The following is a 15,086-nucleotide window of genomic DNA, read 5'->3' on the forward strand; positions in this document are numbered from 1 at the left end:
ATTGCTTAACTTGGGTCAAATATTTAGGGAAGCCTTCCACAAGCTTCTCACAATAAGTTGCTGGAATTGCTGAGTCAGGTTTGTAGGCCTCCTTACTCGCACACACTTTTTCAGTTCTGCCCACTAATTCTAATCTGATTGAGGTCAGGGCTTTGTGATGGCCACTCCAATACCTTGACTTTGTTGTCCTTAAGCCATTTTGCCACAACTTTGGAGGTATGCTTGGGGTCATCACTTCCTGGCTGATGTCTTGAGATTTTGCTTCAATATATCCACATAATTTTGCTTCCTCATGATGCCATCTCTTTTGTGAAGTGCACCAGTCCTCCTGCAGCAAAGCACCCCCACAATATGATGCTGCCACCCCCATGCTTCACGGTTGGGATGGTGTTCTTCGGCTTGATGGTCATTATGGCCAAACAGTTCAATTTTTGTTTCATCAGACCAGAGGACATTTCTCCAAAAAGTAAGATCTTTGTCCCCATGTGCACTTGCAAACTGTAGTCTGGCTTTTTTATGGCGGTTTTGGAGCAGTGGCTTCTTCCTTGCTGAGCAGCCTTTCAGGTTATGTCGATATAGGACACGTTTTACTGTGGATATAGATACCTGTCTATCTGTTTCCTCCAGCATCTTCACAAGGTCCTTTGCTGTTGTTCTGGGATTGATTTGCTCTTTTCGCACCAAACCACGTTCATCTTTAGGAGACAGAATGCGTTTCCTTCCTGAGCAGTACGATGGCTGCGTGGTCCCATAGTGTTTATACTAGATGAACGTGGTACATTCAGGCATTTGGAAATTGCTCCCAAGGATGAACCAGACTTGTGGAGGTCCACAATTTTTTTTTCTGAGGTCATGGCTGATTTATTTTGATTTTCCCATGATGTCAAGCAAAGAGGCACCGAGTTTGAAGGTAGGCCTTAAAATACATCCACAGGTACACCTCCAATTCAGTACACCTCCTATCAGAAGCTAATTGGCTAATTGTCTAAAGGCTTGACATAATTTTCTGGAATTTTCCAAGCTGCTTAAAAGGCACAGTAAACTTCTGACCCACTGGAATTGTGATATAGTCAATTAAAAGTGAAACAATCTGCCTGTAAACAATTGTTGAAAACATTTCTTGTGTCATGCACAATGTAGATGTCCTAAACAACTTGCCAAAACTATAGTTTGCTAATACTGAATCTGTGGAGTGGTTAAACAATGAGTTCCCTATCTGTCACTCACTCAACGTTGTGTCGATGTAGTGACACTAGGGGTCACTCTTGGGAGCTCGAGACACCTCTGGTCTTTGATAAAAGGCCAATGAAAATTGGCGAGTGGTATTTGCATACCACTCCCCCGGACATACGGGTATAAAAGGAGCTGGTATGCAACCACTCATTCAGATTTTCTCTTCGGAGATGAACGGTCGATGTTTACTGAGCTGACTGTTCATTCACCTCTGCTGGATCTGACGGCGCATTTCAGCGGCTTCTCCCTCCTCTGCACTGGTGCACTGCAGAGAACGTCCCTGGGCGCTTCGGCAGAATAAAGAGAAAATATTTTTCTAAAAGAGTATATTTCTCTAGAAGAGCGGCACACATGGAACGTCTTTTTAAAGACGCATCTTTTTAAAGATGCCTTTCTGTTTGTGTGTAATTCCTGGTTGCGGTCGTTTCCTCTCAACTTCGGACGGTCACGATCGCTGTCTTTCGTGTCTGGGTGCGACCCACGCGGAGACAGCATTCATGGATGGATCATGTACTCACTGCGAGAACATGACCATGGCAACGTTGCAGTTGTGGCTTGCTTTCGGTCCTTCTACCTATGAGTATGAAGCCAGCGTGGCTAGTACTGGGGACGATTTGGGGACCCCAATGGAATCACCTCCGCCGGGTATCCCCCCACAGACCTCCCATTCCCCAGCATGCAAGTCTGCCCCGATCGGGCTTCCGGATGAGTCCACCGGCTTGTCTCACGGCGAGTTCGACCTCTTGTTCGGAGCCCGCGAAGCTGATGAGCTATCGAGCGCAGCATCGGAGAGTGGGCTCGTCCAGTTGGACGCAGAAGCCTCAGCTGGGCTCCCCCCCTCGGGGACGATTGCCCAGTCACAGGCTGGTGCAGAAATGATGGACATGCTTTCCCGGGCGGCCGCGAGCGTCGGGCTAGAGTGGAACCCTCCGCTCTCCCCTGAACACTCGCGGCTCGATGATTGGTTCCTGGGCTCGCGGCACCGCTCAAAGCAGCCACGCCCCGCTCCAGTCCCTTTCTTCCCGGAAGTGCACGAGGAGCTGACAAAATCGTGGGAGGCACCTTTTACTGCCCGGTCCCGATCTTTCAGCTCCCCCGCCCTCACTACCCTCGATGGCGGGGCAGCCAGGGGCTATTTGGTGATTCCCCCGGTGGATAAGGCAGATGGGATGCCCGAAGCTCCCATCCAAGGCCTGTAGGTTAACGTTGTCCCTGACGGCCAAAGCCTACAGTGCCGCTGGACAAGCCGCCTCCACTCTGCACGCCATGGCTCTCCTGCAGGTCCACCAAGCCAAGGCGCTAAAAGAACTGCACGAGGGTAGTTCCGCCCCAGATTTGATGCAGGAGCTGCGCTCGGCGACCGACCTCGCTCTCCGGGCGACGGTCACAGCACGGTCTCTCGGGCGGGTGATGTCCACCTTAGTGGTCCAGGAGTGCCACCTTTGGCTCAACCTGGTTGAGATGGGTGAGGCCGACAAGGCACAGTTCCTTGTTGCCCCTATCTCCCAGGTTGGCCTATTCGGCAACACCGTCGCGGACTTTGCCCAGCAGTTCTCAACGGTGAAGCAGCAGATGGAGGCTATCCGGCACATCCTGGCCTGGCCCCGGCTTGGAGCCCACCGCAGGAAGCAGACGCCACCCGTCTCACGGCCGGCCGCCAAGAACCCACGGAAGGCTTCGAAGCGCCCCTGAGACGGGCGACCCAGCGATGACGAAACCCACCTTGGAGCTGGTAAACAGACCACTCCATCCCACGGTGGAGGGCCGGGAGGAGAATCTTTTGTTGATTTTTCATTTAATTTCACCGCATGCCCAAGTGGCTGTGGTACCCAACAGTTCAGCAAAAGAGCGGTTTCCTCATTCCCTGGGTCACATAACCGGTGTGTACGGCCGTCATCATGACCACCGTCCACCTTTTTATCCATGCAGGGTTGGCGCTCCAGGGGCGGTCTCCCCGACCCTGCGCGCCCAGCTGCAGCACAAATCCGCCCCCGATGTGACAGTCTCCACGGGTCGCGAGGACAGGCCTCTTCCTCCCCCATCCCAGGCTGTTCCAGGGGTGGTCACAAGGAGCCAGGTAAGTGCTTCAATGTCCCTGGACTCAGCACGGCCACAACATGGTGTGGCACCTCAGGCTCTGCCCCGTCGCGAGGTCCCACCTGCCGGTACGTCCGACGAGATTGTCCCTTTGGTCCCCCTCGCTCGGAGCTTGGATGCATGGCTTGCACTTTCCAATCCATCGCGATGGTTGTTCCGGACCTTCCGACTCGGCTATGCGATTCAGTTCACCAGGCATCCACCCAGGTTCAGCGGTATTCACTTCACCTCGGTGAAGGACGAAAACGCTGCTACCTTGCGCGCGGAGATCGCTACCCTCCTACGGAAGGATGCGACAGAACCTGCCCCTCCGGCCGAGATGAAGAAGGGGTTTTACAGCCCCTACTTCATTGTACCGAGAAAAGGCAGTGGGTTGTGGCCAATCTTGGACCTGCGAGTACTGAACCGGGCTTTACACAGACTCCCGTTCAAGATGCTGACGCAAAAACACATTCTGGTGAGTGTCCGGCATCAAGATTGGTTCGTGGCGGTAGACCTGAAGGACGCGTATTTCCACGTCTCGATTCTACCTCGACACAGACCCTTTCTACGGTTTGCATTCGAGGGTCGGGCGTATCAGTATAAGGTCCTCCCTTTCGGTCTGTCCTTGTCCCCTCGCGTCTTCACGAAGGTCACAGAGGCCGCTCTTGCCCCGTTAAGGGAGGTGGGCATTCGCATTCTCAACTATCTCGATGATTGGCTAATCCTAGCTCACTCTTGGGATATGTTGTGCACACAGGGACCTGGTGCTTTCACGCCTCAGCCGACTAGGGCTTCACCCAACACCTTTGCAAGGTTCTACATCCTCCGGGTGGAACCGGTTTCATCCCGTGAAGTGGCACACACAAGCAGGTATGTCCAGGACAGCCGTCTAGGTGTATTGCTTGCACATAGCACCTTTCAACTCCCCTGAGCTGAAGACGTGCACCGTTAACTCCCAGTAGTGTTCACAAACTGTGTTCCCTGGTTGACTTCCTCCGAGCCCTGTGACAGTCAAGTTTTCGGAGAGACTCACTGCCAGCCCAGTACACGTGCTAACTAAAGCCCTGTACTGGGGTAGGTGCTCCGCATGTGGCGGTTCCCCGTAGGTAACCCCATGCGACGTATATCTTCCGCTAATTCGTTTCCCTGTTGGCAAACTGCGTCTTCCTTGGGCAGAGGCCCCTCTGCCCCAGTCTCAATGCTTGTAGTAATTCCTCCCCGTAGGGTAGGACCTACCATGGGACTTCTCCACATGGCATACTTCCAACATAGCTCGGCAAGACCATGTGATGTATTTCCACTTAAATACCCCCCATCTCTCTGGGCGAGGTGTGGTCTCCGCGGTGTCCTCCCCTTGGGAGGGACACCCCCCTGACTAGACCTGGTCGGCCCAGTCGGATAATCCCCCTTTTTTTTAGGGAGTGGGGAAAAAAAAGGGGATAAGAAGCCACAACTGGGCTAGCCCGTCTCTATCTTTTGGGTAGTCGACTTGTCCCAAAGGGCCGTTCGACACTCATAACAGTGTTGGGGGAGGTTACGTGTCGGCCTGGTGCACTGGCTACAAGGCACACAGTGGTCTGCCCGTCACAAACCGCCAGTTCACGTAACACAGTTCAGCCAGTTGCGACGTTTTGTATAGGGACCCCTAGTGTCACTACATTGACACAACGTCTCGTTCCCTCCATCAGGGAACAGAGGTTACGCAAGTAACCAGGAGGTTCCCTATCTGTCATTCACTCGACGTTGTGTCAATGTAGTGGAAATACATCACATGGTCTTGCCGAGCTATGTTGGAAGTATGCCATGTGGAGAAGTCCCATGGTAGGTCCTACCCTACGGGGAGGAATTACTACAAGCATTGAGACTGAGGCAGAGGGGCCTCTGCCCAAGGAAGACGCAGTTTGCCAACAGGGAAACGAATTAGCGGAAGATATACGTCGCATGGGGTTACCTATGGGGAACCGCCACATGCGGAGCACCTACCCCAGTACAGGGCTTTAGTTAGCACGTGTACTGGGCTGGCAACGAGTCTCTCCGAAAACTTGACTGTCACAGGGCTCGGAGGAAGTCAACCAGGGAACACAGTTTGTGAACACTACTGGGAGTTAACGGTGCACGTCTTCAGCTCAGGGGAGTTGAAAGGTGCTATGTGCAAGCGATACACCTAGACGGCTGTCCCGGACATACCTGCAAGGCACACAGTAGTCTGCCCATCACAAACCGCCAGTTCACGTAACACAGTTCAGCCAGTTGCGGCGTTTTGTATAGGGACCCCTAGTGTCACTACATTGACACAACGTCGAGTGAATGACAGATAGGGAACGTCCTGGTTACTTGCGTAACCTCTGTTCCCTGATGGAGGGAATGAGACGTTGTGTCCCTCCTGCCACAACGCTGAACTACCCGCTGAAATGGCCGGACCTTGTCTCGGCTCCTCAGCATAAAACTTGAATGAGTGTTTGCATACCAGCCTTTTATCAAAGACCAGAGGTGTCTCAGGCTCCCAAGAGTGACCCCTAGTGTCACTACATCAACAGAACGTCTCGTTCCCTCCATCAGGGAATGGAGGTTATGCAAGTAACCAGGACGTTTTAATGACTTCAACTTAAGTGTATGTCAACTTCTGACTTCAACTGTAACAGACAAGTAATGTTTTTGAATTGTCTGAATTATAATATTTACCATGTATTGTATTTAGAATTACTCAAATTACTATATTCCAAATGAACTTTATCTGGGGGCTTTTCCCAGTAAATATTGATATGCGATTAATTAAAGGGGCATTCAGTAGTTCTATAGCTAGCGTTAGCATTGCTATTCTTCGTGTCTTTAAGTACCCATATGACAGTGGTGTTAGACGCTGTACTGCCATCTATCGATGTGGATCTGCATGATCATCTCTGCTGCCCCCGCCAGCTCTGGAATATCATTTGCATCTGGAAAATGTCGGAGTTTGAGGTAATTTCTAAAGTTATTTATTACTACTATAATATAATTGCTTTGCCTAAAAACAAACATCAGAATTAAAGCGAATAGACTTCTACAGTTAAGGATAGATTATTATTGTCCCTAATATCAATAATCTTTGGAGACCATCTACGTTTCACATTATTTCTAAAGATAGTTATTACCTTTATTAATTATTAATTAATTACCTTAACTGCTTAGTATAAAATAAACCTCAACTATCTAGCGATGCAAAATGTCATGGTAAAGGAAAGATTAGAATAGTTTTTGATGATAAAATTTAGCATGTCCATAAAAACTGTATTTGAAGAACTCGTTTTGTTTCCAAGCAAACCAACGTCATGGTTTACACAAAATCCACAACAATCGCTGTGCCAAGCTACTAAACAAATGAAGACGTATGCTGTTTCATAGAGGTGGAGGTAGATGGGCCCCCCTTACTATAGATGTGATAACAAAGAATATAGAATTACACGTTGCTTTCCAGCTGAGTTTGTAAACACCGCTGAAAACTGTCCATTACTAACATACGTTGACTATACACGTAATTTAAAAAAGTTTTCTGTAAATTCCACAGACACTATTTTAGAGAGTGGGCTAAACAATTAATAATTCCTTACCTGTCCAATAAAAAAGAAGCAACATCGCATCACTACTCAGGTTTTTCTCCATCATCAAATCTTTCCACCTTGTGTATGCCATGCCGATGTTTACTCTAGTTTTTTGTCTTTATGTCTTCTTGATTTGGTCCTTTTCGCTTCTTTGGCAGTACAGCTACTGAATCTCCTGTTGTCTCCACTGCTAAAGCACGATAAATAAGTATGTTCTTTGTGTTTTTCTTTTCGCTCTTTGTTTCACCAAACACTACTCTAAGCACACACGTGTATCTAAATTGGCGGCAGCCAATGAGCGCAACGAAACACAGCGGACCATGTCATTTCAACATGGTGAAACAAATTGATGGGGTGACTCGCACCATGTACACCGATCAGCCACAACATTAAAACCACCTGCCTAATATTGTGCAGGTCCCCCTCGTGCCGCCAAAACAGTGCCAACCCGCATCTCAGAATAGCATGGATGTTTTTTGTTTTTGGCACCATTCGGAGTAAATTCTAGAGACTTGTGTGTGAAAATCCCAGGAGATCAGCAGTTACAGAAATACTCAAACCAGCCCATCTAGCACCAACAATCATCCATGCGATTATCTAATCAGCCAATCGTATGGCAGCAGTGAAGTGCATAAAATCATGCAGATATGGGTCAGGAGCTTCAATTCAAATCAACCATCAGAATGGGGAAAAAATGTGATCTCAGTGATTTCGACCGTGGCATGATTGTTGATGCCAGACCGGATGGTTTGAGTATTTCTGTAACTGCTGATCTCCTGGGATTTTCACACAGAACAGTCTCTAGAATTTTCTAAGAATAGTGCCAAAAACAAAAAAACATTCAGTGAGCAGCAGTTCTGTGGATGGAAACACCTTGTTGATGGGAGAGGTTAACAGAGAATACCAACTGACAAATTCTACGATAACTCAGATAACTGTCTGTACAATTGTGGTGAGAAGAACAGCATCTCAGAATGCTATTCTGAGATGCGGGTTGGCTCAGTTTTGGCGGCATAAGGGGGACCTACACAATATTAGACAGGTGGTTTTAATGTTGTGGCTGATCGGTGTATAATAAAAACACTTTTTACAGAAAACTATTATGAGTACAGTCTTCATCTCATGTGAGTGTACACCATTCAGATCACTTGTCATAAAAACACAATTAATTTGTTAATGTGTAAAACTTTTTAAATTAGCCCCAAATTACTGAATGCACCTTTAATCGGAACATCATTTAATTATTTCGATTAAAAGTTTAAAACAATTGCTTTTAGTTTTGAAAAGCAATGCATAAGTAGGCACAATTTACATTTGTCTATAAAACTAACTTTGAGATTAAAAGGTTTTTAAGATCACGAGAAACCAAACGTTTGACTGGTAGTGTACAGTATGTAACACTCAAGTGGTAACTTTTACTGACTGGATCATAATGCAAGAGTCTGTTGTGCATGTTGACTGTGTTTATGTGTATGAAATCTCACCTGTATGTAGGGACAGGTGTCTGGAGAGGGTCTGTTGGCGACCAAACACCTTGCCGCATATAGGGCAGGGAAAGAGCTGTTCATTGAGTCTCCAATGAGCGAGTCCATTTCCTGGCTCTCCACTCACCTTCTCTGGATCTACACAGTCAACAGAACGCAAAAACAGATTTCTACAGCTTATCTGATTAAAGAAGGAATAATTTGAAATCTTCAAATATTATATCAATAAACATCTTGTGATTGCATACTGTAGACATCCTTGAGCGCATTCTACAATGAAGCACATGAACATTTACTTTCTCTAAGGGTGCTTTCACACTTAATTTGATTGCTTGGACCAAACCAGAGTTCATTTCCTTCCTCCTCCCCCAGCTGGTCTCAGTTCACATCATATTTTTTGGGTCCGAACCACGGTCCGATTACGTCATCAGCGTGAGCACAAGTGGCAGCTGTTTACCAATGTAACTAGTCAACAACTCAAGAAGACATCAGCTCCACTGTGTTATTAAAGTATTCATCTCTTGATTTACCAACAAAACTTTACATGCACAAAACGACAAATATGTCTGTCTGCCACGAATGCATTGAATGTGCAATGATGTGAAGAATATTAGTGTTTGTCTGCCGTGAGGCCGCGGATGCACTGCAAGAGATGTGAAGAATGTGAGCTGCTCTCTGAAGGTGATTTATTTGGACACAAGCTGGTATGAGAAATTCATTATACCATATTAATTGCGATCGGGAGCAAATTATATTTCATTAATAGCGGTTCACTTCCGCAATTTGGTACAGTTACATTCATATCAGCAGCGAACCGTACTTGAGTTCACATGAACCGCACCCCAGACCACCTTTTCAAGTGGACTCGGGTGCAGTTCACGGGTGCGCACTCGAGTTCGGAAAACAGCGTTCACACCACCCAAATGAACCAAACTTTGACGTCATTCGAACTCGGGTGCGCACCAAAAGTGCTAATGTCAAAGCACCCTAATTAATTAGTTTGAAATTCTTGAAATATTTTTATTCTTGTGAGACAGGCAGACTACAATAATTGCAAGTATATCGGAGATCATCAAATCCCCTTGTTCTATGAGACATGGAGGTTGTCGACATGTCAGGTGCATGTTCTGTTACAGTGTTTAATATTATGCTGATGTGCCATGCATCCAGATCAGGGAGCCAACAAGGTGTTTTTATCTTGACATTGGACTGTGTGCTTCCTTTTCACCTTTCATTAAAAGAGCAAGAGAGGGGAGAGAGAGAGAGAGAGAGACAGAGAGAAAGAGCATGCCACACTCTGGAGGAGAGTGGCAGAATTAACCTTATGATGAAGGCGGTTAGCTCGACATCAAATTAAATTGCTGCGCCACGCCTTCTCTCACTCAGGAAAGAGGGAGAGAGCAGGATAAATAAATGAATAGATAAATAAATATATAAACCAAAGAAAAATTCCATCATCATTCAACACTGTCCCCCCAAATGGACGTCTGGTGCAATATGAACGCATGGCTATTATTTTTATGTACCAGACAGAGAGGATGCCGAATGTTAAGCAATGTTTCCTTACGAGCCAAAACAGGCAAGGCGCATGTATACTTATAAAAAAAATCTTGTTGAGGTTTACAACTGAAGTGGCCTTCAATCATCTTAAGGCATTCATATGCATGTTTTGTGTTTGTAGGTCATATCAATGGCTCAAGGGCTTTTTTTTTTTTTTTTTTGCAATGTATATACCGTGGCACTCTGAACCGCTCGATAAACATGCAAGGGGCTTTTTGGATATGCAGCGGGTGTGTGTCTGTTCCTTTGGACTTGTGGTTTGCTCATAAATAGGCACATTTCTTTTTTACAAATGATGTCATAAGCAATGCAGCCCCAGGATTGATGGGGCACTGTGTGGAAAAGGGGGGCAAGTGGTTGGGGAGAACCAGCATTTTTTTGGCATATCAGAGAGGATTTAATGGTGGCAATTAAAAAGCAGATGCAGTGGCCTTGGACACAAGACCTGAAGGACATTTTCATTGAGCTGCTCTTATCTGCCAACGACCAAACCCAAAACTCCAGACAACTCTCAGAGTGGTCCAATGGGAGGGGTTGTCTGACTTGTCAAAATGCTTACATAAGATGTCACAGAGAACAATATAATTTTCAAGCTAAATGTGCCCTTTACCCTCCTCAAAAGACCAGCTTAAACCACCATGCTGGTCCAAGCTGGTTTGGAGGTGGTCTAGCTGGTGGACCCGCATAGCCATGTTGTTCACCAGCAAAAAATTATGGTCAACCAGCATGATCTCTCTGAGGCTTGGTGGATAAGCTAGTAAAGGGACACCAGCCTTGGTAGTGGATGCCAGCATACCAGCATCCAAAACACAACATATGCTGGTGACCAGCAATGCTGGTCTTTTCAACATGTTACTCCTCACTTCTTCTGAGGTATACTGTATGTATGTCTAAAGGGCAAGCAAATGTCACAGTGAGAATTTCATTGTTATCATGCACAACGATGCCAAGGCTTTAATTGCTCTTAGAGTAGTTGTTAAAACTAATGCAAGACATCAATCCTGTGGTTCGTTACTAATCCATCATTATTTTCAAAGACATAATGATAAGTGATGTCTATCTTGCCTGTTTGATTTTACTGCTGATGTATAACTTACCTCTGAAAAATGAGGCACATTACTTCAGTTTTGTGTCAAGTGTTCTTTGCAATAAACTATCTTGCCCTCATCTGAATTAAGTCAAAGCACCATCTCAACCCCTCTTCCCTGTTGAAAAGACCATTATTGTTGATCACCATTATTTGTTGTGTTTTGGATGCTGGTGTCTCTACCAGGTTTCTTAAAACTAGTTTCAGGGTTCCCATCAATGAATTTCCATGACATTTTCAGTCGGTCATGATTAATGGACATGGACTTGGATTAACGATCATGTTACAGACATTGCGTTCAGAGCAATTTTCATCCGTTTAAATTTTTAAGAACTGAGCAACTACAAAAATGTATATTCAATATAGAAATTTTGGCAACACTTTATAAGGTTCTATTAGGTAACATTAAAGGGATAGCTCACCCAAAAATGAAAATTCTCTCATCATTTACAGGGAGAAGAATTTCTAGCAAAAAATTACTTAAATATTGATCTGTTTTTCACCCACACATATCATGTCACTTCTGAAGACATGGATTAAAACACTGGAGTCATATGGAGAACTTTTATGATGCTGTTATGTGCTTTTTAGAGCGTAAAAATTTTGGCACCCATTCACTTGCATTGTATGGACCTACAGAGCTGAAATATTCTTCTAAAAATCAAAATTTGTGTTCTGCAGAAGAAAGAAAGTCATACAGTACACATCTGGGATGGCATGAGGGTGAGTAAATGATTAAGAGAATTTTCATTTTAGGGTGAACTATCTCTTTAAAACGAACATTAGGTAGCTACATTAGTTAACATGAACTAACAATGAACAACTGTGAATGTATAAATCAATATTAATAAATACTACCTATCTATCTATCTATCTATCTATATCTATATCTATATATCTATCTATCTATCTATCTATATATATATATATATACATATATATATATATATATATATACACTGATCAGCCACAACATTAAAACCACTGACAGGTGAAATTACTAAAATGTATTATCTGGTTACAATGGCACCTGTCAAGGGGTGGGATATATTATGCAGCAAGTGAACAATCAGTTCTTGAATTTCATGTGTTGGAAGCAGGAACAATGGGCAAGCGTATGCATCTGAGCGATTTTGACAGGGCCAAACTGTGATGGCCAGACCACTGGGTCAGAGTATCTCCAAAACGGCAGGTCTTATGGGGTGTTCCCGGTATGCAGTGGTTAGTACCTACCAAAAGTGGTCCAAGGAAGGACAACCGGTGAACCAGTGACAGGGTCATGGGCGCCTAAGGCTCACTGATGCGTGTGGGGAGCGAAGGCTAGCCCATCTGGTCCGATCCCACAGAAGAGCTACTGTAGCACATATTGCTGAAAAACATAATGCTGGCCATGATAGAAAGGTGTCAGAACACACAGTGCATCACAGCTTGCTGCATACCAGTCAGAGTGCCCATGCTGACCCCCTGTCAACTATGATGCACTATGGGAAGAAGGCAGGCTGGCGGAGGCAGTGTGATGCTCTGGGCAATGTTCTGCTGGGAAACCTTGGGTCCTGGCATTCATGTGGATGTTACTTTGACACGTACCACCTACCTAAAGATTGTTGCAGACCACATACACCCCTTCATGGCAATGGTATTACCTGATGGCAGTGGCCTCTTTCAGCAGGATAATGAGCCCTGCCACACTGCAAAAATTATTCAGGAATGGTTTGAGGAACATGATAAATAGTTCAAGGTGTTGACTTAGCTGCCAAATTCCGCAGATCTCAATCCGATTGTGCATCTATGGGATGTGCTGGACCAACAAGTCCGATCCATGGAGGCCCCACCTCGCAACTTACAGAACTTAAAGGATCTGCTGCTAACATCTTGGTGCCAGATACCACAGGACACCTTCAGAGGTCTTGTGGAGTCCATGCCTTGACGGATCAGAGCTGTTTTGGCAGCACGAGGGGGACCTAACATGATATTAGTCAGGTGGTTTTAATGTTGTGGCTGATTAGTGTGTGTGATATATATATATATATATATATATATATATATATATATATATATATATATATATATATATATATATATATATACACACACACACACATACAGTGTATATATAATTCATTGTTAGTTTATAATACTTAATGCATTAACTAATGTTAACATGTAGAACCTTATTGTAAAGTATTACTGTAATTTCAATTATGTTTTTATTTTATTTATTTTTATGATTTTATTTCCATGACTTTTCCATGCCTGAAAAAAATTAAAATAAAATTCCCTGATATTTCTGAGTTTTCCATGACTGTGGAGACCCTCTAGCCAGCCACCACTGGTCAACCGATTCATCAGAAAGACCAAGCTGGTTAACCAGCATTTTTTGCTGGCGAAAAACATGGCTAATCTACCAACCAAACCAGAATAAACCAGCTCGGTCTAATCTAGCCTTTGACACTTTTGAACACTTGTTAATGTCAAACTTCACATTAATGTATATGATTCAACCAAATTTGAATCTTAAAACTTCAACTTGATTATTACTGCCACAATACCAGCAATTAGCATGGGTAAACCACATAATTAAATAACTATGCCATGTGTTGGCATCTCCCAGCCATCCCCCACAGTGACCTGCACTGCACATGAGCTTTAATTAAAACAACAGTGGGTGTTTTGCCCTCTGCTTAAATCTATGTGCAAGTTTCGAAAAGGCAACACACAATCCGACACAGGGCACTGATTCAGCCTCGTCACCATGAGGCCCACGGTTCCACTGAGTCAAACTGCTCATAAGAACCTGTGCGTCTGACTCATGTTCCACCAAACGGTAGTGCTGACAGCTCTGGTGTGACACAGAGCCTGGGGATGATGGCACCTTCCCACAATGCCTCAGTGGGGGGACTTGAGTGAATGGATGCCTGTGCAATGCCTGTGAACATGAGTTATGATTAGCATCTAATACCTTTATTTTCTTGTTGCTGATGCATTTTTCCTCTCTATTTTCTATGTTTTTCTCCTTATGTGCCTGCTGAAAAAGACCTGCAAGGCTTGTCACCAGCATATTCTGTGTTTTAGATGCTGGTTTCTCCACAAAGGCTTTCTTAAAGGAATAGTTCCCAATTCTGTCATAATTTACTCAGCCTCTTATATATCCAAACCTCTATGACTTTCTCTCTTCTGTGCAACTAAAAGGAAACTTTTTAAGAAATATTCCAGTTTGTCTTTTCAATACAATGGCAGTTGATATTAACTCACTTTTAAAGCTTAAAAAAGGACCCAAAAGTATCATAAAAGTAGTACATGAGGGAAGCTTGTTCAAAGTGACACACATGTTCATGTGAGGACTTGCATTGATTTTAATATTAAACATTCAAGCCACTGTAAATCAGCTTCTCACATAGCGCTTACGACTGCACAATGAACGTCTAGATTTTCACAGAAAAATGACCTGTAAATCAGGTCAATATCCATACAGTGCAAGTCAATTTGGTCCAACACTTTCCAGCTCAAAAAAAAAAAAAAGGACATAAAGGCAGCATCAAGGTAATCCATATGACTTGACTGGTAGACTTTTGCAGTCTTCTGGTCAATCATGATTTCAAGCTTGATCACTCTTCCTCGCGCTTGACACATGCACAGAGTGCTGAACACAATTAGAGAATTATCATTTTTGTGTGAACTATTCCTTTAAAAGGCATCCTCAATATAAGAAGTTTGCAAGTTTGGGGTCAAAAGTAGGGGTTACAGAGTTCACGACCCTGCAAAAAAAGCAAAGGTCATGATGCTTAATTGAGGCACTAGAGTATCTACATCAATGCCTTGAAGTTGTTAATGGTTTAATTAGTGTTATTAGAAAGAGATGAGACACAGCCTCTGCAGTGTTGCTGGAGTTGACTCAGGGCAAGAAGCAAGGATAGAAAAGCTGTCTTACACACACATAAACACACACACACACACACACACACACACACACACACACACACAAAACACGGACCCAATGAACTTAAATACACTAACAGGCAATTAAGTGAAACATATAATATTACGATTTAAAAGCAGACAATGATG

General features: G+C 44.6%; 1 protein-coding gene across 11 annotated transcripts in view; it reads right to left on the reverse strand.

The window, feature by feature from the left end:
* Positions 1-15,086, reverse strand: part of LOC127444830 (zinc finger protein 827-like) — a 362,567-nt gene that overhangs the window by 266,373 nt on the left and 81,108 nt on the right. For all 11 annotated transcript variants that reach the window (XR_007897878.1, XM_051704383.1, XM_051704385.1 and 8 more), the window contains exon 9: positions 8,375-8,512. Coding sequence is in view for 10 of the 11 variants with exons in the window: in XM_051704383.1 (XP_051560343.1) it covers positions 8,375-8,512 (138 nt within the window). In the remaining variant the exon portion in view is untranslated. The remainder of the gene's footprint in view (positions 1-8,374; positions 8,513-15,086) is intronic.

The sequence above is a fragment of the Myxocyprinus asiaticus genome, chromosome 8 (assembly GCF_019703515.2).
Source record: "Myxocyprinus asiaticus isolate MX2 ecotype Aquarium Trade chromosome 8, UBuf_Myxa_2, whole genome shotgun sequence".
NCBI classification, from domain to species: domain Eukaryota; kingdom Metazoa; phylum Chordata; class Actinopteri; order Cypriniformes; family Catostomidae; genus Myxocyprinus; species Myxocyprinus asiaticus.